Source organism: Panthera pardus, unplaced genomic scaffold (assembly GCF_024362965.1).
Source record: "Panthera pardus isolate Hobbes unplaced genomic scaffold, ASM2436296v1 HiC_scaffold_17, whole genome shotgun sequence".
Taxonomy (NCBI): Eukaryota; Metazoa; Chordata; class Mammalia; order Carnivora; family Felidae; genus Panthera; species Panthera pardus.
The window spans coordinates 18,261,487-18,283,926 of NW_026526732.1; the positions used below are offsets into that span (position 1 = coordinate 18,261,487).

Sequence of the window (22,440 nt, forward strand, 5' to 3'; positions counted from 1 at the left end):
TTCTCCATGGTCTACTCTGCCTTCACTGATCGTCCCCAGCACAGCACTCTACCTGGACAAACCCCTAGGGTCAGATCCTTCCTGGACTACTTTAGGAGTATATTCCTCAGTATATCCCTAGAAGTATATTCCTAAGGCCCAATGTCTTAGCACTCAGGCTGCACAATCACTTGCAAATTGTCCTAGAAGGGAAAATGCACATGTTGGCTATGTCCCTGCTGGGTGCTGATGAACAGGACACTGTTCTCTCTTTGCTTGAGCACTGAATTTAAGAATCTGTATACAAACAGCAACATTATTTAACACAACAAATCAAAATCACACGCCAACTGCCTTTATTTAGAACTCCTTTTTTTCTCTTGCAGTTTATAAACAGATTTCACGCATATCAGCAATGCCCACATGGAGCCTCCTAGCGAAGTCCTTCAGAGGTCCTGCTCTTTGAGGTTCGGACGGTAAGCATTCCAGTCAAAGGAACCAAGCAAACAAACAGAAGGATTGCTCAATAAATTCAGATCTGATTAAAATGTTGTTGGCTTGTGTTCAAAACTTGCATCTCTTCGGGTCAGGCCACATGACGGGCACCCAGCAATGAGAAGCATGTGCATCTGGCTTGTTCTACAGCCCTGCCCTATCCTCTGTCCCATCCTCAAGTCAGTGTGACATGTGCACAAACATATCTCCACCTGGAGTAAACATCTCCGAGTGTTACCTTAACCGTGGAGGCCACTACCCAGGCACAAGACGGGTTGGGTTCCGAAGAATACCTTGTCAATTTCTGATTTTTTTTTTTTTTTTGAAGTAACACGCAGCTTTTTTTTTTTTTTTTTTTTTTAATTTTTTTAACGTTTATTTATTTTTGAGACAGAGAGAGACAGAGCATGAACGGGGGAGGGTCAGAGAGAGGGAGACACAGAATCTGAAACAGGCTCCAGGCTCCGAGCCGTCAGCACAGAGCCCGATGCAGGGCTCGAACTCACGGACCGTGAGATCATGACCTGAGCCGAAGTCGGACGCTTAACCGACTGAGCCACCCAGGCGCCCCAGTAACACGCAGCTTTAACGTCAGCACAAGTGGGCACATTCCCAGCTCAAACCTCAGGGTCCGGTTTATCTCATGATGTGCCGGGAAACGAAGGCAGGGCCCACCCCGCCACACAGAACAAGCTTCTGTGGGAAAATGGAGTTGGTGCCCAATCGCCGGTTCCAAGATAAATCTTCCCCCAAGGGAATGAGTGAAGGTGCAGCCTGGAGTTGCTGTCGGTGGCCACTAGTCAATAAATGTTTTATAAGGAACTACAATCAGGGGTAGCTTAATTAAAAGAAAATATCCACTTGGAAAACCAATATAGGTCTATAACCTTGGCCATTACCGTACTAACCAAACGTGCTCTTAGAAGTTCAGCCCTGTTAAATTCACCTAAGCCTCAGCTGTTTACTTCTGTTGGTCCAGCTTATGGCACAGGATGGGCTGAGCCATCGCACCAGTTTTGTCCCAATCACTCAGGCATCAGTCTGCCACTTGATTTTATGCTATAGAGTCCTGACCCTGGCTGAATGGACACACTCCTCCAAACCAGTTCAGCTAAGTCTTCCAACCAACAAGAGTGACCACCTTTACCTTTTCTATTTTCCTGATGCTTAATGTAGCTTTCCGTGAACGGATGGAGAGCTAGAATCTGTTGCAGGCAGATCCGTATCACCCACTTATGACTGTGACTAATCTAATCTTGTCCTTGGCGGTCTTGTTCTATTGCAACATGGGCTTCCTCATGACGCTAATGGCTTCCCCATGGCACCAAATACGTTACTGAAACACACCAGAAATCCAGTAAATGTTTTTCCTCTGCTGACTTTACCAGTTCCCTGCATTCGCTTTCAGGAAGAGTACTGAATGCCATCATTTGGCCATTTCTAAGACAGTTATTACAACACACTACAACTAAATATTATAAGACCCTCTAGTGTTGGGTTATTCTGTTAAATATACTGAGTTTTCAAGAAAAAGCTACAGGCAAAACTGTAAAACGTCTTCATGTGATTTTGCCTTCTTGAATGTAATTTTTTCTCAAGTCTATCATCCCCTGCATTCTAGGACAACGCAGGGAATATAATTTCAAGAGATTCTTTTGAATTCAGGATTGCCCACGGAACCTACAGAGCTACTCGCTCCTGTTCCAAACAGTCCAGGTTGCTGAGCTTTTTGAGTTCTTCTAACTACTACTTAAATTTCTTGTCTCTTCGTTTACTTCGTACCACTATCAGATGACTATCTCTAGCAACTTGTCAAACCCTCTCTTAATCGTCTGCTTCAATTCTGCCCTAGGTCAAACATGATGTCTGTCTGTAGGCCAGGAGAGATTTCCGTGCGTGCAATGAGAAAAAGAAGAGAAATGGAGAAAGAGAACGTAAAGAAAATAATGTGGAACCCCAGAAAACTACTTAAAAGCTAATTGTTTCCAGACACATGAAAAGATGCTCAACGTCACTCACAATCAGGGAAATGCAAATCCAAACCACAATGAGATATCACCTTACACCTGTCAGAATGGCTAGAATCAAAAAGACAAGAAATAACAGGTTTGTTGAGGATGTGGAGAAAAAGGAACCCTCACGCACTGCTGGTGGGAATGCAAACTGGTGCAGCCACTGTAGACAACTGCATGAAGGTTCCTCAAAACATCAAAAACAGAATTACCATATGATCCAGCAACTGCACTACTGGGAATCCCAAAGAAAACAAAAATACTAATTCAAAAAGATATATGGACCCCTATGTTTATCACAGTATTATTTACAATAGTCAAGATATGGAAGCAGCCCAAGTATTCAATAGATGAATGGATAAAGAAGATGTGATACACACACACGCGCACACACACACACACACACACACACTGGAATATTACTCAGCCATAAAAAAGAATAAGATCTCGCCATATGCAACAACATGGATAGACCAAGGGGCATTATGCTAAATGAAATAAGTCAGCGAAGGACGAATGCCATATGATTTCACTTACATGTCGAATCCAAGAAACAAAATAAATAAACAAGAAATAAAATGAGGAGACTCTTAAATGCAAAGAACAAATTGGTGGTTGCCAGAGGAGAGGTGAGTGGGGAGAAGGGAAAAAAAGATAAAGGGGATTAAGAGGTGCAAACTTCTAGTTATACATAAATTAATCACAAGCATAGCAGAGGGAATACAGTCAATAACAGTGTAATAACTTTGTATAGTGACACATGATGACTACACTTACCATGGTGAGCACCGCATAATGCATAGAAATTGCCAAATCACGATGCTGTACACATGAAACTAATATAATATTGTACATCAGTGTACTGCAATAATAAATAAAATTTAAAATATTTTATAAAAATAAAAAAATAGTGGTGCCTGAGCAGCTCAGTTGGTTGTCTGACTTCGGCTCAGGTCATGGTCTCACAATTCGTGGGTTTGAGCCCCTCATCAGGCTCTGTGCTGACAGCTCAGAACCCGGAGCCTGCTTTGGATTCTGTGTCTCTCTCTCTGCCCTTCCCCAAGCATACTTTGTCTCTCTCTTTCTCAAAAGTGAATAAACATTAAAGAACATTTGTTTAATAGATCGATTGATCGATCGATAGATACAGAGAGGCATCTGGGTGGCTCAGTGGGTTAAGCATACGACTCTTGATTTCAGCTCAGGTCATGATCTCACAGTTTGTGAGATCGAGCCCCCACACTGGGCTCTGCACTACCTCAGATTCTCTATCTCCCTCTCAAAATAAATACATAAACATTATAAAAAGTTTATAATTGTTACCTTTGGTAACTGAAGATTAGGAGACTTTAAACTTCTACTTTAAAGAATTTTGTAGGTTTCTTTTTTCCATTTTTTTTTTTACCATAAGGATACTGTTGTAATTTGAATAAAAATTATTTTATATTATGCTTTGTAATATTACACGTTCATATTATATTACCCAAGTGCATGAACTAATCTGTAAATCAAGATCCACATCCTTGGGGAAGAAGGCAAAGAAAACCTCTCGGAGCAAAAGGCAAGGTTAGTGAGTGGCCTGGGTGGGGGGGATTCAGAGATTTGACAATGACCTCCATTTCAAATCCCTTTCCTTATACTTACTAGCAGCTGGCTTTCGACAAGTCCTATTTTTATGATTGTTACTTTTATAAAAAATGAGTTACTCTAATATAAATAACAAAACGGTATTTGTTACAGATATTCACGGATCTCTAACTTATACCCAGGAATTCTATGGAGGGCACTATAAACGTTATCTTCATTTACTCTTTTCAACAACCTGATGAAACAGCCATTGTCATCCCCATCAGGCAATGCCCAGACTGAGGCGCTCCTGGCCGTGAATATCCAGGTGGGTGGGCAACACAGTCTGGGTCTCCCCCACCAGGCAGTTCGTTTCTGCCTCAGCCAACTGAAATCCTAAGGTTACTAGTATCTGTCTCACAGGATAATTAAAAGAACTAAATCAGGTAGATGCTGATGCCTTATAAACACCAATGTACTTTTTAAAATGCCATTATTGTGATCATTACGAACATAATTATTATTACGGCCTCATCACACTGTACTTACTCTTTCCAGTTATTGACATTCCTTTAGGCAGTGAAGCAGATAAAGTACTCTGAGTTTGACACATGTTACGTTATACTGGCGATCAACCATGCAGAAGACCTTAATTGATAATTATCCTAACATCACCGGCCTTTAAAAGATTCATCGAAAATATTAAACAGTAGGGCACCTGGGTGGCTCAGTCGGCTAAGCATCCAACTCTCGATTTCAGCTCAGGTCATGATCTCACAGTTCGTGGGATCGAGCACAGAGCCTGCTTGGGAATCTCTCTCCTCCTCTCTGCCCCTCCCCTGCTTGCACGCTGGGGCAAATAAATAAATAAGCTTTAAAAAATATATTAAACAGTACGTTTTTCCTTAAGCTAGAATTCTCCTTTAGGAAGAAAGGTTTCATCTCCATGAATCCAATGGCTAACTCCAATAAGGAATTCAGATAAAATACCAAAACAGATTCCAGAAGATGAAAGAGATCAAAGGAATATACGGGAAAAGGGAAACCCACATCCTAAGGGAGAAAGGACATCCACATACAAACAAAAATAACCCTTTGAAATCACAGCTGCAATCATCTTCCTCTTGGCATCTCTCTTAAGAAGCCAGGCTTCGGCCGTCACACACATTAAAAAAATAATACACACCCCCACAAACACATCCAGATGTTCACGAATATTCATGATGTGCTTGGACTTGCCCTGGATTTATTTTTGATTAAGTTCCACCAGTTTCTGCCTTTATTTCTAATACCTAGACTGCTGTTACATCAGGAGGTTTAAAAAAAAAAAAAAAGTAGAAACTGATGTTCTCGGAGTGCCTGGGTGGCTCAGTCGGTTAAGCATCCGACTCTTGATTTCAGCTCAGGTGGTGATCTCACAGTTTAGGAGTTCAAGCCCTGCATCAAGTGAGCTAGAGCCCCGCTTCAGGCTCTGCGATGACAGTGTGGAGCCTGTGAGGGATTCTCTCCCCCTCCCTCCCTCCCCTCATGGGATTCTCTCTCTCCCTCTCTCTGTCCCTCGCTCACTTGCACCCTATATCTCTCAAAAATAAACAAATAACGTTAAAGGGAGAAAAAAAAGAAACTGATGTTCTCTTTTAAGTAATATAGTGGGACATTAAAGGAAACTGAGATGTCTTTTCCAAGGCCATCAGATTAGTTTGCGTCCTTACAGATATCAAATGGTTGAAGGGCCAGAAGAGGAACTGAACTAACTGTACCGAACACATTAGCTCAATATTGTATCATCTTGCTTTCTTCTATTTATAAAATTCTCAAAACTCCCAAACTGAAGGAAAGGCAGCTCCAGATTAAAATTACACACACACACACACACACACACACACACACACACACTGCTGAAATGGGTGTAATGATCTTCTCTCTGCCTACTTGGGATTCTCCTCCCTCTGTCTCTGCCCTTACCCACCAGACCCTCTGTCGAAATAAATAAACTTAAAAAAAAAAAAATGGAGCGGCTCTGATCAATACACTAGGTGTTGCAGGGCCCGATTCTTTCTGTCCTTAGCCATTCCCGTGCACGGGAGCGGAGATGAGAGACTGGCCTAAAGGAGGGACCCACCGTCAGGAGGCCAAGGTCAGGTGTGTGGCAACACCAGCAAAGGCTCACAGCCCTGCCCCAGGTGACTTCCTGTCTGGGTCCTGCCCTATCTCTCTAACCCCATTTCAGATGCTCAACACTCCTTATTCCCTAAACAGAGCCATGAAGGGCAGGTGGGCCAGTCTTCACCAGAGGCCCCAAACTTAGACCTCTGATGTGATCGTCAAAGGATTTGTAGATACAGCCACAGAAACCCACTTAGGCCCTGAAAATAGGCAAACATTCATCACACTCCTTTACATTTTGTCTGAAGGCAAGACCACAGTGCCTCTAGTGTGCTGTAAATTCACATGTTTCAATAGCCTATAGTTCCCTTGTGATAGGCACAAATAAATCATACTGTAACCTCCCGAGTTAAAAGCATTTACTTGTTAAATGTAAACATGTACAGGGCACTGCGGCTTGGGTAACCTGGTGTGGATATTTCAAGGGCCCCAAAAAGGCACCCGGCCTGGGCCTCACTCAACAGGACGTTTGGAAACGTCCTGATTCCAAAAACAGGAATGCTCCCATCCCCTCCCAAACCCAGGCCAAGCCCTCCCAAGCCCTGATTCTGCCATCAAAGTGGCCTCTTTTACTCTAATTCCTTGGCTTTTCTCCCTAGTTCCTGTCAGTGCAATTAACATGTAGGAATTCTCGCTCTTGTATGTAAGTGAAAATAACCACAAAAGCTCAGACATTTTTCCCTTTCTGGCAAACATTCGTATTTTGAGCAAGATGCTATTTTGGCTTTTAAAGCCCTGGGCATGTTGTGTTTCGTAAGACGCAAACAAACAAAAATAATCATTTCTAAATGATCAGGAGCAAAAACGAAGCCGATCCGTATTTGAAAACCCTGACGAAGGCCTCTCAACTATCCCATCTCACAGAACCCATCTAATCTGTTCCCATAAATCACACAAGCGGTGGACAAAGCTTTCTAAGTGTAAAAGGATAGAAGAACACCTAAATTACAAGCAGCACCGGAGGCCAAGATCAAATCTGGCAGCCGAGAGATCGGTTTATGTCCATCCATGTTAACGCGGTGCAGGGCACAAAAAAACGCTCAATTGCGGCTGGGCATCTGACTACAAATGTGACTTTGTTAAGAGCAGAGCGGGGCCCTGTGCGGCCATGTGGTTTAAGGCATAATGCCTCAGTGTATCTTGCCATCGACTATGTGAATCCCACAGCACAATGTAGTTCAGACTCATCGTCTAACGCCCACTGTTTCTGACTGCAATCTGCAAATTAACAGTAGCCCAAAGCTGGCAAATAATGTCAGTGAAGACAAAACGAAACAAAACAAAAACAAAAACAAATGGCTTTCAGAGCAACAGTCGGGCTTCAACGGTTGGATATTTACACTCGGGGCACAGACCGCATTCCCCTGCTGTGGAAAGGAGAATCGGGGTTCCGGGGGGGGCACATTTGCTCTCTGAACCTCCGTGCTCCTGGGCACGCAGCCCTCCCTCATTACGCCTGTGAGCTACGGCCTCAGGTGGGGGTAGCCTCGCTTTCCGTCATCATTTTCTGGAATGTTCAGGCGGCACGGGAAACCTGTTTTCCACACGCTTTGCCGTCTCAATAAAACAACAACTCCCCCGCCCCCACCCCAGAGACTGGACGAAGTCTGCGTGTCTGTGGGGAAGCACAAGTTCACCTTGACCCAGCCAGTCAACCGTTGTGCAATGGCAATTATTTTTGTTTTGTCTTCTGAACGGTGATGAGTGAGAACCTCCTATCTTTTTATATTACTACTGATCCAAAGACCTGTGAAAGACGAGCATGTATCTTTTCCTCCACGGCATTTCTGCCTTAGGTTTCAGCCCCAGTAAACCGCTTGCAATTGCCTGTAAACGCCACATCTTCTCTCCCAATTTTTGACCTTTGCCTTAAGGCAAACTGTGACCTTTGCCTTAAGTTATTCCGCACCGTCTACCCTCCCTCCCCAAATAAGGTTAATCTTCTGTGTCCTTAATGTTGGTGCCTGGGTATCACCTCGTGCGGGAAGCCTTCTGGGACTTTCCTACACTCAGTCAGGGCTTTTCTCTGTACATCTTCCTGCACAACATCTTAACAGTCTGTTTACTTATCTAACGGCCCCACTAAATTGTGATCTCTCTAGGGGTGAGTTAAGCGTCAGTTAAGCATCCAACTCTTGATTTTGGCTCAGGTCGTGATCTCACAGTTCGTGAGACCAAGCCCTCTGTTGGGCTCTGCGCTGGCAGCATGGAGCCTGCTTGGGATTCTCTCCCTTTCTCTCTGCCCCTCCCCCACTCACATGAGCTCCCTTGCTCTCTCTCAAAATAAATACATACACTTAAAAAACAAAAACAAAAACTGTGACCTCTCTGTTGATGGGGAAAACATCTTTTACCTGTCTTTCTGGAAAGGCAAAATCTCAGATACAGGCTTGACGTTCATAAAATATTTAAAAATGGGGACACCTGGGTGACTCGGTCGGTTAAGCATCCTACTCTTGAGTTCGGCTCAGGTCATGATCTCATGGTTCATGAGTTCAAGCCCTGCATCAGGCTCTGTGCTGATAGTGTAAAACCTGCTTGGGATTCTCTCTCCCTCTCTCTCTCTGCCCCGACCCCTCCCTCTCAAAATACATAAATAAACTTAAAAAGATGTATTTAAAAATATGCGGTGCCTGAGTGGTTCAGTCGGTTAAGTGTCCAACTTCAGCGCAGGTCATGATCTCACAGTTTGTGGGTTCAAGCTCCAGGTCAGGCTCTGTGCTGACAGCTCAGAGCCTGGAGCCTGCTTCGGATTCTGTGTCTCCCTCTTTCTGTTCCTCCCCCACTCACACTATCTCTGTCTCTGTCTCTCTCTCTCTCTCCCTCTCAAAAATAAACATTAAAACATTTTTTTAATAATTACAGACATAAACGAACTTAAATACTTGTTGCGCACCTCTTACACAGCATGAATCTTCTCGATGTTGGAATACAGAAGCGACAGACAAAAATCTTTGTCCTCAAACCAGGACTTGCTGGGAAGGGCCCCGAGGAAATTTTGCGGGGTGGTGACTACGTCCTATATCATGCTTGAGTGTGCATGACCTGGATGCACCCACTTGCCAAAATCGTAGAGCTGAGATTGGTGCATTTCAATACGCAAATTTAACCTCTCGAAGAACTTCAAAAATTTAACAACAGTCAAGTGGGTGTGGGGAGTAAGGATAAAGTAGGAACGTCAAAATGCTAAAAACTGTAGAAGCTGGGTAAGAGCCACAGAAGTGTGATATATTATGATGTTTATATTTGTTTAGTTCTCAAAAAAAAAAAACAAAACTAAAAAGACTCTCTGCAATCATATGAATATCCATTAATGAAATGTAAGTAACAGATAATCTTCAGTGTTTCCAGGGGGGTTTTGAATTAGGAATAGAAGGGAAAGGAAATAAACGAACAGTTACAGGTCACTTACAATGATGTTCCAGGTCCTTTATAGCAGTTTTCTCATTTAATTCTTACAATACCTTCAGGAGATATTTTTACCCCCATCTTATAGATGGGGAAACTGAGGCGTGGAGAGTGGAGAGGTTACACAATTTGCCAGCTAAAAACAAAAGCCAGAATTGGGCCCCAAGTGCCACCACCTCTTTCCACCGGTGTTTCTCACACCCTTTGCCACTGTACCAAACACAAGGGCTGGGACTCCCGCGTGGGCTTAGGCTTGGGCTGGTATAGTCTGAGGAAGCCCCAACAAGCACCACAGTCATGACAGATATCGCTCTTACTGCCTCTTAGTCCAGAATTACATCTGGAAAGACTAAATGAACTTCAAGGAACAACAATTACACCCCAGAATGGTTCCTACACCATCGGCAATGGTTTTGAGGTCACATTTCTCTGTTCTATGATGCAACATTTTAGTTTACGTTCCTGGTCCTTAAAGTCTTTACCTGGGCTCCCATTTCCTGGCTCACACACAGATGTGATAATGATCTGGCACGGAGCCCGAGGAGGGCTTTGGCTGACGTCGTCCATAGGGTCCCCCTGTAGGTAGGGACTCCTTCATCAGGGCTATGCCTCACCAGCAACCACACAAACCTGTTTTCTGTCAACACCCAAGCAGACTCAACCTCACAGATGCCGAGGAAGTTGATATGGCCAGTAATAATCGCCCACCTTGCCTGTATCCCTTTCCTGGACACGGTGTCACTTTGACAGATGTCAGGCTTAGCATCACTAGAGATGGGCCCATTATGGACTTGGAAAGCCGTATCATTTCCAAATGCAGACTCGCCCAGCCAAAAAAACACACAGGGCTCAGGGATGTGCCAAATGTGTGGAAATATGGGCAACTTCCCTGCTGTTCACAAGCACTAATGTCCCAATCCCCAGCAGAGGCAAAGGCTGTGGTCCAGACATACGTTCCTTTAGGGCCCATTTGGTGCTAAATAAAAACTCTCTCCATAGTTATAAATTTGAATCATAATCCCTGTTTATACTGTTGGATTTTCACCCATCTGTACTCTCTGTTGCCTTCATCTAAACTAACTGGCCCCCAAAAACACTTTATCAAGTAAGTGCTTTATTCTAGTTGGGAGCCGGGTGATTAGGTCCTGGAAAAGTAGCTTGGTATCCGGTCCAGAAAGTTAATTACTAACATAATTATCAAAACCTTATATTTTCCAGGGTTAAGTCAAGCATCTCTGTGGGCAGGGGCGTCTTTTTGGTTGGTTTGTTCTCCAGTTGACATGTAATTAGCTCTTAAAGACAACACATTTTTCGACTTTTAAAGCCAAACACGGATATCTAAATGTCTATTCTATCTTTGAATATTCCCTCCATTGCCAAAATTCACCCAGAGAATCTGAAACGAAACAAAGTCATAAGCTGTTTCAACCTATCATTCAAATCTCCCAGTATTCAAGGTTGCCTCGAATGGCTTTTTCTACAGCAGACACGACAAACTTAATGCTACTTATTTTCGTAGAAGAGGCTTGAGGCTCCGAATGTATTCTTCTTACTGCTTTTGGTGGATTATTTCTTTCCCAAGCCACCTCGATTCAGCTTTCACGGGACTGCTTACTGACACAGAAAGGAAGTAGTAAGTCACAGGCCCTCAGACCCAAAGCTGCACCAACAGCCGAGAGAGCAGGGAAGGAATTGGTCTACTTGTCTGAAAGTGGAACAATATGCAATAAAATGAATAAAAACCATAGAATAATGCAGCAAAAGGCAGCATTATGGGGTGAAAGTGACAGCTTTCCAAGAAAATGAGTTCCCATCAGGACTCAGTCTGTGATGAGCTAACCACCCTGAGAGGGAACTTTGAATATGGAGCTATGGTTGCATACCCGGCCTGAATGAATGACGGATGACCTCAAAACAGCTTAAGACGCATCTAACATGGACTTCTAGACTCCGGAAGCACGCAAATGACACACGGGACGCGTGGCATCTAACCTGACGGTCCGCGGTTTACGAGCTCCCCTATACCTACCTCTGCAACCTGCCTGCGATTTCATAGAAAGAGAACCTGAATGTGCCCATCTGGGATCTTCCTTTTCTCACAAACCACAGTCTAAGGAGTGAATGAAGTTTCCAGCCTGGCTCGAATGAGCTCCCATCAATTTTACCCACTACTACATTGCTGCAGCTTTGATGAGAACTAATTAAGCTCATCCGGAGGTTCCCCCCCCCCCCCCCCAGACTGTCTTTTGCAGCTCTGGAACCGAGCACACCAAATCAGGCCCATCTGTCTAACCGGGAGGAAGTTATTTGCCCCACTGCCAAACAGGCTTTCTTCCCTACCTAGACGCTGCCCTCCGAGGTTCCTAAACACCTTGAGAGGATTATGGGGACCCCAACTCTTAACCAGCTAGAATTTTGGCAAGAGCCGGGGATCACCTACCAATTCACAGCAATCCTTTCCTCGCATGGCAAATGTCACCATTTCTTCCAAAAGGAAGCCGCCAAGCATGCTGCCGGGCTACCGTTCAAAGTCAAAATTACGATATCCAAGAGTTCAGCGCAACTTTTACGTCGTCGTTCCGCTGCCATCTTGCCCCCCAAAAGTCTTTTCTCATTAACTATGCCCCAAAAGAAGAGCCTAATTAATTTTAATCGAGTCTTCTCCCACGTGAGGTTACTTTTGTTAAGAAAAGGAAACGGCTCCCTCTCTCCCTGCCCCTCCCCAACTTGTCTCTCTCTCTCAAAATTAAACATTAAAAAAAAATTAAAAAAGGAAAAGCGGGGGGAGGGGAGGCGCCTGGGTGGCTCAGTCGGTTAAGCGTCCAACTTTGGCTTAGGTCATGATCTCACAGTTTGTGGGTTCAAGCCCCGCATCGGGCTCTGTGCTGATGGCTCGGATCCTGGAGCCTGCTTTGGACTCTGTGGCTCCCTCTCTCTCTGCCCCTCCCCAACTTGTGCTCTGTCTCTCGCTCTTAAAAACAAACACTAAAAAATATTTGAAAAAAAGGAAACAACCCTGCCATTCACACATGCCAGAGGACAAAGTTATAAGAAAGACGGCCTTGGCAATGATGTCGTCTGTGCCTGCCTGGGCCACAGAGTCAGGCTCCCAGGACAGTGGCTCTTGGCCCCCAACCGATGCTTCTCGGGCTCAATCAACTCGATTATACTCTTACCACCACTGCCAACAACTCGGTGAACAAAAAGGAAAAAGAATCAATAATTATCTGACAGTCATATGCTGTTACTCCTGACCTAAGGAATCTTCACTTAGGTTGAATTAGGGAAAGAAATTAAAATACACAGGAATGCCAGAGTCCTACTGTAGAAGTGCATCACGCCCCTTTGTAGAATAACTGAGGTGCCTAAACTAGTTGTTGGGTCCATTATATAATAGGTCCTTTATAACATAAAAGGAATTACTAATTAAAGAACGATCTGTTCTTAGTTTCTTAATTATTGCTTTTTTTTTTAATTCCTACCCTAAGCAGATTTATGAAAATTTAAAAAAAAAAAAAAAAAAGGATACAAGTGAATCAGCAGTTTTCAAACTTTTTTTTAAAGGCAGAGAGAATCTTATTCACAACAGATCCATAGAGGCCCCTTCTCCCCTCCAAAATCTAGAAGATGATCAAAAAGGAGTTGACCTGGATGTGGAGACAGGGAGAGTTCTGCCTCCCCTTCCTGAAGGGGTCACCACAGTGAAATAAAACAATCTGAAAAGCACCGAACCACAAGGAACCCAAATAGGATGTATGACGAAAATTTAAATTAACAAATGCAGAAGCTTCAGTAAGATCTGTTGCAGCAAATGTACTACCTGGAAACACTAGCACACATGTAGATTACAGAGAGAGACCTAAGCTATTTATTTACTTATCTGTCAAATGCAAGTTTAAATACCGCACTAACCCTACATAAAGGTCTTCACAAAAACAGCCGAATGAATTTCGACACCTCAGTGAGAGAGCGGAGCCGTGGAAAACGGTGATTATGAAGAGGTCTTAATGACATGGAGGAACTATAATAAAATATTAAATAAAAAGGCAAGAATTATATTGCTGATATAAAAACACACTGAGCAGAGATCTGCTAAAATACCAGCATGCTAATTACCAGGTGAGAGATGAGGGTGGTTTCTGGCTGCTTTAAATTTTATTTTTCAAAAAAAAAAAAGAAAAAAAAAAAAAAAGGAAGGGAGCAAAGGACAGAAGGAAAGACCTACCCTCGACATTCTTTGGGCTTAGAGTCCATGAAAATGTAGCGTACACTGGCCAGGAGTAAAAACATTCCTTTTACTTAAGTTAAAAAATAAAATCTAGCCTTTTAATGAATACAAATATTCGGTCATGCTGCCCCAGCCAATATGCATTTATTTGGTCACCACAGAACTGGGTGATTAATCTTCTGGGACCTGAACTTTTTACCCCAAACTAGGGCAGCAGCCTGCAGACAGACGGTCCAGGCACAAGGAAGCCGGTCAGAGGGTCCGAGAGGGGGCGCTGGACCGGACCCCGGGAGGGGGTTCTGGACCGGGAGGGGGCGCTGGACTGGGAGGGGGCGCTGGGCCGGGTGGGGGCGCTGGGCCGGGAGGGGGCGCTGGGCCGGGAGGGGGCGCTGGATCGGGTGGGGGCGCTGGACCGGGTGGGGGCGCTGGCCCGGGAGGGGGCGCTGGACCGGGTGGGGGTGCTGGATCGGGAGGGGGCGCTGGACCGGGAGGGGGCGCTGGACCGGGTGGGGGTGCTGGATCGCGAGGGGGCGATGGACCGGGAGCAGGACACCGAGCGGCCCCGCCAGGCAGCAGCGTCCTCCCCGTGCCGCCCACTCACCACATCCAGGTCCTGGGAGACCCTCCGCTTCCGCAGCTCCTCCATCCTCTCGCAGACATCGGAGAAACAGGTGTTGTAATAGTCTGCATACTGCTGCGCCAGGTCATCGATGTTTCCCAGGGAGCCGTCCTGAGGGCGAGGCGGGCAGCAGGAGAAAAAAACAGGAAAACAACAAAGGCGGTGAGTCCACCGGCACGAAGACCTACAGCTTTTGGTGCCCCTCCCCCCAGCATTTACACTAAGAACGGCCGGTATTCGTTAAGTGGGGAGTATGGGCGCCACCTCCAAATCCTCCCGACAGCTATGGACACGGGGGACACAGGAACTATGTGCTCGCCTTTACAGTAACTCAGAGAAGTTGAGTGCCCACCGGGTCTAGGGCTAACAAGCAAAGAAGGCAGAACTCCAACCCAGGACTGCCGGCGGCCAAGGCCGCGGTCTGAAACCCACACGTCTGCCCGCCTGGCAGGGCTAAGAAACCCCCAGGCGGGCGCCTTCAGAAGAGGCACTGTCCGGGCAAGAGGCTCCCCGAAGCCCCATCCGTGGCTGCACCAGAGCCTCCTTAGAAGTCCCGACGCCAGGACCCCACTCCGGGGAATTCTGATTGCGAGCGGAGGGCTGCGGACCCGCGAGGGACGCCGCCTCCGAACCACACCTGTGCCTCCCTGAGACCCTTGAAAAGAAAAAAAAAAACCCTATTCCTTGAGTTATTCCAAGTACACAAGCGAGAAGCACACACGTTAACAAATTCACCTAAAGAAGGAACAGGTCTGTGGCCCCGGCAGCCACTCCGGAGCCCACGTTCCTGAGTTCACACTCAGCTCGGGGGCCGCTCACAATTCAGGGGCCTGAGGCGTGTTTCCTAAGCTCTGGGAACTCTGGAATAGTACGGATAACCTCTGGACGGATAACCTCCGGTAACACCGGAATAGTACGGCACCTATCTCCCCAGGAGAAGCGGTGAAGTAACACGGTCCACCTGGCACACAGTAAGTGCTCAAAACTTGCTTAGCTACTCATGTTCACTACAAGAGAATGTTTCAGACTGTAGTCTTCCTTTAGGGCAGTCGAGGCCTTGAATGCGTGTCTGAACACACACTGCATACATTTGTAAGTTATGCCATTTCTTCATAAAGACATTTGCCCTCCCCTGTTTACCTCCCGACGTGTCCTTTCTTCGGTAAGAATAAATGGCCCTACCAAGCCAACCAAGGAAACGCAACTTTCAGGGAGCCTAGAAGGTGCACACGCTTTCCATTTTACAGTCCACAGCCCTGTCTCAACACGCAAACACACTCAGATGCAGGTGGGGTTGGGGAAGTTAAGAGTTCTCCCAAAGCCTTTCCGCGAAAGACCTTCAGGCCTTGTCAGGAGGCCTGGGTCAGAGCGATCACCTCTATCCCGCGTCTGCACTTACTGATCTTATGCAACCCACGTACAGGAGAAACAGAAATGAAAAGAAATGATATTTTAGAAAAAAACCTCTCCCTCCCCCCCACCCCAAGAAAATGTTCTCCTTTGAGGTAATCGTGTCCAAGTCCCCAGGACAGATCTAGGAAGGAGACGTTTGAGCATTTGAACATGTCTGGGCAAAAGTCATTCCTTCATTTGGTCGTCGGTCCGTCTCAGACAACAAGCTGGACAGACACAGAGGCTCTGGGGGCCTAGCCTCCTATTCATTGTGTTTACCGTCAAGTTTCCAAGAGGGAAGTAATATCGGTCAAGGCAGAAATCTGCTGCTGGGCCTCTGAGGAAAGGCCCAGAGGTGGTCAGCCTGCTGGTCTCTGCTTTCCTGCCATCAGCAAAGGAAACTGCCTGAAACCAGAATCACTCAGGGGGGAGGAAGCCAAGCCAGAGTATCTTAAAGTGAGGTTTCTGAAATCTAGCATGATGAATCAAATTATGATCCTAAGGTTTGTCTTGACTCGCCTCGGCCCTACGACATGTACCCCGTGGGCCACAGCATGGAAACCCACAACCCCCTGGCGGGTTTTCTCATCTGTTTCCCCACTTTGCCCAATCTGCCATCAACCCCGCCACCGAAGTGACCTTGCTAAACAGATCTGACCGGCTTCCCCTCCTCGGAGAATCCCCCATGCCACCCCATCACCCAGCTGAAAAAATAAACCCCCGCCTTGCCAGCCCAGCTCTCAGGGCCTTTCACCTCACCTCTGCTCCCCAGTCGGGCCCCGATGAGGAAGGAGCTGAGAGAGCCACTGCCTGCGAGGCCCAGAGGAGCCAGAGAGAAGCAAGCAGCTTCCTACAACGACCACTTTCCCCTCGGAGCAGGCCCTCTCCCACCCACACACACCTCAGGCCCAACACCTGAACTGAGTTCTGACCACCAACTACTACTCACAGCCAGGACTATGGGAGCAAAGTGCCCGCTGAAGCATGGGCTTGAGTCCGCAGCTGCGGGGCCGGCTGCCTTCTATTAACCCAGCATTTTTGCTTAAACTTCAAAGAAACAAAGTCCTCATGGTCCCCCTACTCTTCAAGATCCTCATGTTTCCTTAGTCCCCGCCCCCGGTACATACTGGGAAGGACCAAGGAGCTCCCTTCAAAGCACGTGTTGGAAGGTGGGGGGAAACAGGGTTTATAGCCATATCACCTGAGGACCCATTCTTACGAGTTACTGCCTGGATTCTGCCACTGCCCACAACAGCTGGGGCCCCTGAAGTCCTGGGGCCCTTCAGAGTTATGTCAAGTCTATCAAGAGTATGAGGCTATCCTGTCTCCATCCAGAAACTTCCACCTTCATCCATCCAGGAAGGGAAACATACCTGTCGCCTTTGACCAACTACAAAACCTGTATCTTCTAATACCTGAGTGAACTTGTTAAAGCCCGTAGAGGTTACAGCTACGCACTTTCCTATAGCTTGCCGTTCTTAAATGAAAATTTCTCTCCCTCCCTCCCCCCGCCGCCCGGCCCCATCACAGAGGCACTAAGAATTGTACTGTTTTAGCCAAGGCACTCCGATCTTGAATTCCGGCTTCTCAAAAAACAGCCAGCTGAACCGTACAACTTAACACGATCACCGGTTTTCTTGGATCAGTCAAGTCCACTCCAAAAATGTTCGTAAGCCATTATTTACATAGCTTTTTTTCAAATCACTTCCCCACCCCTTTTTCCTAGCAATACCTTCAACATCAACTGTTCGGTTCTCAAGTTTCCAAGCTGCCGATCAGACGTGTTTTTTGCCACTAGTGAAAAAGTTTAAGTCCCTATCCCTCAGCCCAGATCACCCCAAATTCCCCAGTAACGCCGGGGCCTGGAAAAGATATGAGAAAAAAGGCGGCTGTTCAACTCAACCCAGGCCAAAGACAGCAAACACTTGACACCCTGCAGCATGTGGCAACGTCCGACCCGGACTTGGGGCCCGGCAGACAATGATTTAGAGCGGTGTGGCACAGCTGCCCCTGTGTTTTCCCAAATCACTTTCCAGATGTGCAGTAAGTCCCCAAAATTTCCACTTTCAGCAGCCTTGGTGATGTAAGTGCCAAGAGATGCAAAAGAATAAAAGAACGGGATTTTAAAAAGTAGGTCTTGTCTGCCATCCCCAGGAAGGAATCCTGTTCGCCCCAATCAGATGGAACCAATGAACCACGAGACGATGTTCTCTTCCTCCACTCAAAACCCATGCTCTTTCCGGACTATCTGGAAACCTTGGCATCATTTCCGCCCAACTTGTTCTTGAGATAGCGCAGACCTATTCGGTGAAAACATTTGCTTCTGGGCGCCTGGGTGGCTCCGTCAGTGAAGCGTCCGACTTCGGCTCGGGTCACGATCTCACGGTTCGCGGGTTCGAGCCCCGCGTCGGGCTCTGTGCTGACAGCTCGGAGCCTGGAGCCTGGAGCCTGCTTCAGGTTCTGTGTCTCCTTTCTCTGCCCCTCCCCTGCTTGTTCTCTGTGTCTTTCTCTCAAAAATAGAGGTTAAAAAAATAAAACCATCAAAATATTTCCATATTAGGCTGTAGGGAATTTAACCGATGCAGCTGATGTTAATACCACCACACCTAATGCATCTTTCTTTCTGGAATGTGAGGTTATGTCTGACCCAACACCCACAGTGCTCATGTCAAGAGGCACTCAAGTTGCAAAATAGTAAACGCTCTCTATGCTCATTCTAATAGATACAATTATTAAAATACTGCAATCGATTTCTTTTTAAACTTCTATTTCTCTTAAGGTGTTCAAGGTTTCTGCTCTAGAGTCACTGCTCGCCTAATTTGTCTCATTTCTTATTTTTCACCTTTGGTTCTCACGCGTGAGGCTGAAGGAATATGGGTTCAAGTTTAGGAACAGGGGGAAATCTTATTTCCTCCAAAGAATTTAAGTAAATTATGAAAGTGTGTCACCCGATCTTTTTGTAAGAATTTCCCCATATGCAGCTAAAAAGAAAAGAAAAGGAAGAAAACCCATGCAAATTCAAGTTCTCTTTCCTTTTCTTCCTGCAAAACCAGGTCACGGCATCTTTCCCATATGACCATCCACTTCAATTGGTATGGATTTAAACTGGGTCGGTGGTCTCACTACCCGGGGCAGGTCAACAGAAGACGGACCCTGTGCAATCTTCCCACGAACCCACTGAACACCAAACACTCATCTTTTATGCAGCCAACATAAAAATGCAGAGATACGGGGCATTTGTACCCAACAACTCAGACGGGGGCGGGGGGGGGGGGGGGTACTGCTGTTGCAATTAAGGAGAAAAGAAGCAGCACTGTTCTCGTAACGACTGACTTAGCAGTCTTTTCTGATCTTTATCCCAACGTACTTCTGTCTCTGGAAAATGTAAAAACTCAAAGTACTATGAAAACAGAAAGCATCTGTATCGTTAACTTTGGTTATTTTTGCTCTCTTCTTTCCCAGATGTCGTTTATGGTGTAGGGTATCCTGACAGGCTTATGGAGGAAAAAAAAAAAAGAAGAAGAAGAAGACAAAAGTCCTGAAAACACCCGGAAATACAATGTAATCTGTGCTGTTGTATGCAGATCGCATGCAAATGAATGCAAATGAACCTGTAATCCTGCTATTTTTCTGTATCTATAAAGACAGAGCCCCAAGGGAAAACTCCAAGTGTTGCTCTGAATCCTCAACGTTGAGGGGAAGAAAGAGAACAGACTCCTGGCTCATTTATTTAGCGTGTCTCTACCTTTTTTGGTCTATAATGATAAGTATATATACATTTTGAATAATATAAATTATACGTTCTATTTACATTGCTCCCTGTTGTTCTGGAGAGGGGTGGAGCTGAATATATCAGTATTCAGTCCCCGACAAGCTAAGTCCACTGGAAGAAATCACTGCAATAACAACGCAGCCCGATTTCCTGAATGACTTTCACTCTGTGTTTTCATTCTTTTTTTTTTTTTTTAACATGTATTTATTTTTGAGAGACAGAGAGAGACAGCGTGAGCAGGGGAGGGGCAGAGAGAGAGAGGGAGACACAGAATCGGAAGCAGGCTCCGAGCTGTCAGCACAGAGCCCGATGTGGGGCTCGAGGGCTCGAACCCATGAACTGTGAGATCATGACCTGAGCCGGAGTTGGACCCTTAACCGACTGAGCCACCCAGGCGCCCCTCTGCGTTTTCCTTCTTAATTAGCTTCTTTAAAGATTTGGAGGTGAGAAATGCTTTCAGCATCCGTTCCGGTGAAATTGCTGCCGCCATAGAAAAGACTTTAATTCTGGTTTCCTCATTCGGCCTCACTGCATCTGTGAGGCGTCGCTCCCGGCACTAGCTCGCTTACCCCCATCCTGCCATGTCATTCGTGGAGAGATTCACTGAATATGCCATGATCTCGAATATTTTTCTCTGAGGCATGTCGCTCCTAGCATTTCTGCAGATGGTCTGGGCGGGAATATAGTTTGTCTCAGGAAGAAGTTTTTTACACAGGACAACCAAAAACATACACTAAAGGGACCGTATTAGGTCATGCTGGTGGTGATGAAAAGCCCTGGGGGGCGGGGGTGGGGGGCACACCCACGTGGCAGGTGGCTGGAGGGCTGACTTCACATTTCCACTCCCCCTCTCCAGAACACCCTAGACCTTGCCAGGCCCTCTAATTCTTGCCTTGGCAAATATGACCTTGGTGCCCCAGGCCCCCACTATTCTGCACAGAGGTCTCCGCTTAGCATAAACCCAGCCCTGGGGAAGGAAGGCCTCAGGCAGGCAGCACTGAGGCTCCCTCCCTCCCAGCACTCTCTCAACAACTGCTTCTAAGGAAGTGGCCTTCAAAGGCCCGAGGAAAAACACCAAAAACAAAACCAACAGACACACACACACACAAAATGCAAAACGAAAACCAAACAACAACAAAAACTAGGGCATGGGACATCTTTGACAGAATTATTTATAAACGACTTACAACTCTAAGTACTTATTAATATAGACTATATCTATTTACATTAAAAAATGGACACGGGGCGGGGGAGTGGCAGCGCCTGGGTGGCTCAGTCTGTTAAGCATCCGACTTGGGCTCAGGTCATGATCTCCCGGTTCGTGGGTTCGAGCCCCGCCTCGAGCTCTGTGCTGACAGCCCAGAGCCTGGAGCCTGCTTTGGATTCTGTGTCTCCCTCTCTCTCTGGCCCTCCCCAATTCGTTCTAAAAATAAATAAACGTTTTTTTAAAAAATGTACTGCCAGAATCTCACACAAACTAGGAATCCCTAGTTATCAACTCAGAAGGAATTTGAAAAGCTCGGTCTAAGTAGGAAAACTCCGTTTCCTGACCATAGAGAGGAGCAGCTACAACAAAATGGGATTAAAAAGGCCTCCTCTGTATCCCTCATGGGGAGGGTGTGCTGGATCTCTGATGTCACATTAATGATCAGGTACGATGAAGAAAGTGATCAAGGCTATAAAATTAATATGCGTTTCAATCATCAATACCTAATACAGTATCCCATCAATTCCAATAATATTTATTGAACACCTAGGACACTCCAGACGCTACACTAGGTGCAAAATATTCAATGTAAAATCAAGAAACACGGATGTTTATTATTAACAGAAAAGCAAAGTATGCTTTTTAGTTTATTTTAATGTAGTCATATGGTTAAGTCATGGAAATCTGTTGAAGGGGTTTACTAGACTGTGCTCGGTGTAAGGTCTTTTTGGAATTAAAGACTCTGGAAGATCTAATTTGCTGAGCTATCATCGGCACAAAAGAACATGTCACAGGAACCTTCAGAACTTGAAATTGAAGGGAAGTGACTGGAACGTTGACAATTTGTTAAAAAAAAAAAAAAATTTCCGGTATAGATTCACTCTCAAAATGGGCATGTGGAATTAGCAGATGGCAATTTCGGACTGAACTCATTTCTCATTTCTAAACTGCCCTGAGCTTAATAGAATCATAGATTTGGAAAGAACAGCAGAGTGAGCTAGCTGGGTGGCAATGAACGAGCTAGTTTGGTGGAAATGAAGTCACAATTTCTGACCATATTCACAGATTTTGATGAGTATGAATCACACTTGACAGTTTCTCTGGCTGCCTTCGGCACATGATCATGAGGGTATGAGCATTCTCAAGCATTTGGCCAGTCAGGATCTGATGCCGGGTTTTAAAAAAGTGACCTATAATATTCTGAGCCATTTGGAAATGAATATATTAATCTCACAACAATCCTCAAATTTCTGGTTATGTTGTTAAGCCTTGTACAATATTTGAGGGTTTCTCATATTTTAAGAAAACGATATTCTGCCATGGCTTGCACAGTCGGGGGGGGGGGGGGCGGTGATAACACAGGAGTCAGAACTGGATTTGACCATGGTTGATTTCCATGGAATGCATTTAAGGAAGGCTAAGAGAGATTGAGAGGTCATGGTGACCTGATCAAAACTGACAACAGGCATCATGCCTGTAACCATTCACTGTTATAGAACCAGCGTTGAGTTGCCGAAGTTCTAGATTTTTAAGAACTGGTAGGTAATGCCTACAGGGCGTTATCAAGAAAATTCACATGGCTATAGCAAGCCTGAG

At 45.7% G+C, this 22,440-nt stretch overlaps 1 protein-coding gene and 1 long non-coding RNA gene across 7 annotated transcripts in view; one reads left to right on the plus strand and one right to left on the minus strand.

The window, feature by feature from the left end:
• Positions 1–22,440, minus strand: part of SASH1 (SAM and SH3 domain containing 1) — a 334,045-nt gene that overhangs the window by 136,877 nt on the left and 174,728 nt on the right. For all 6 annotated transcript variants that reach the window (XM_019424975.2, XM_019424977.2, XM_019424976.2 and 3 more), the window contains exon 2: positions 14,456–14,584. In XM_019424975.2, the coding sequence (XP_019280520.2) occupies positions 14,456–14,584 (129 nt within the window). The remainder of the gene's footprint in view (positions 1–14,455; positions 14,585–22,440) is intronic.
• On the plus strand, positions 14,581–19,671 carry LOC109252463 (uncharacterized). Its single transcript, XR_002074026.2, has 2 exons — positions 14,581–15,444; positions 19,328–19,671. It is a non-coding gene; the product is annotated as an uncharacterized LOC109252463 (long non-coding RNA).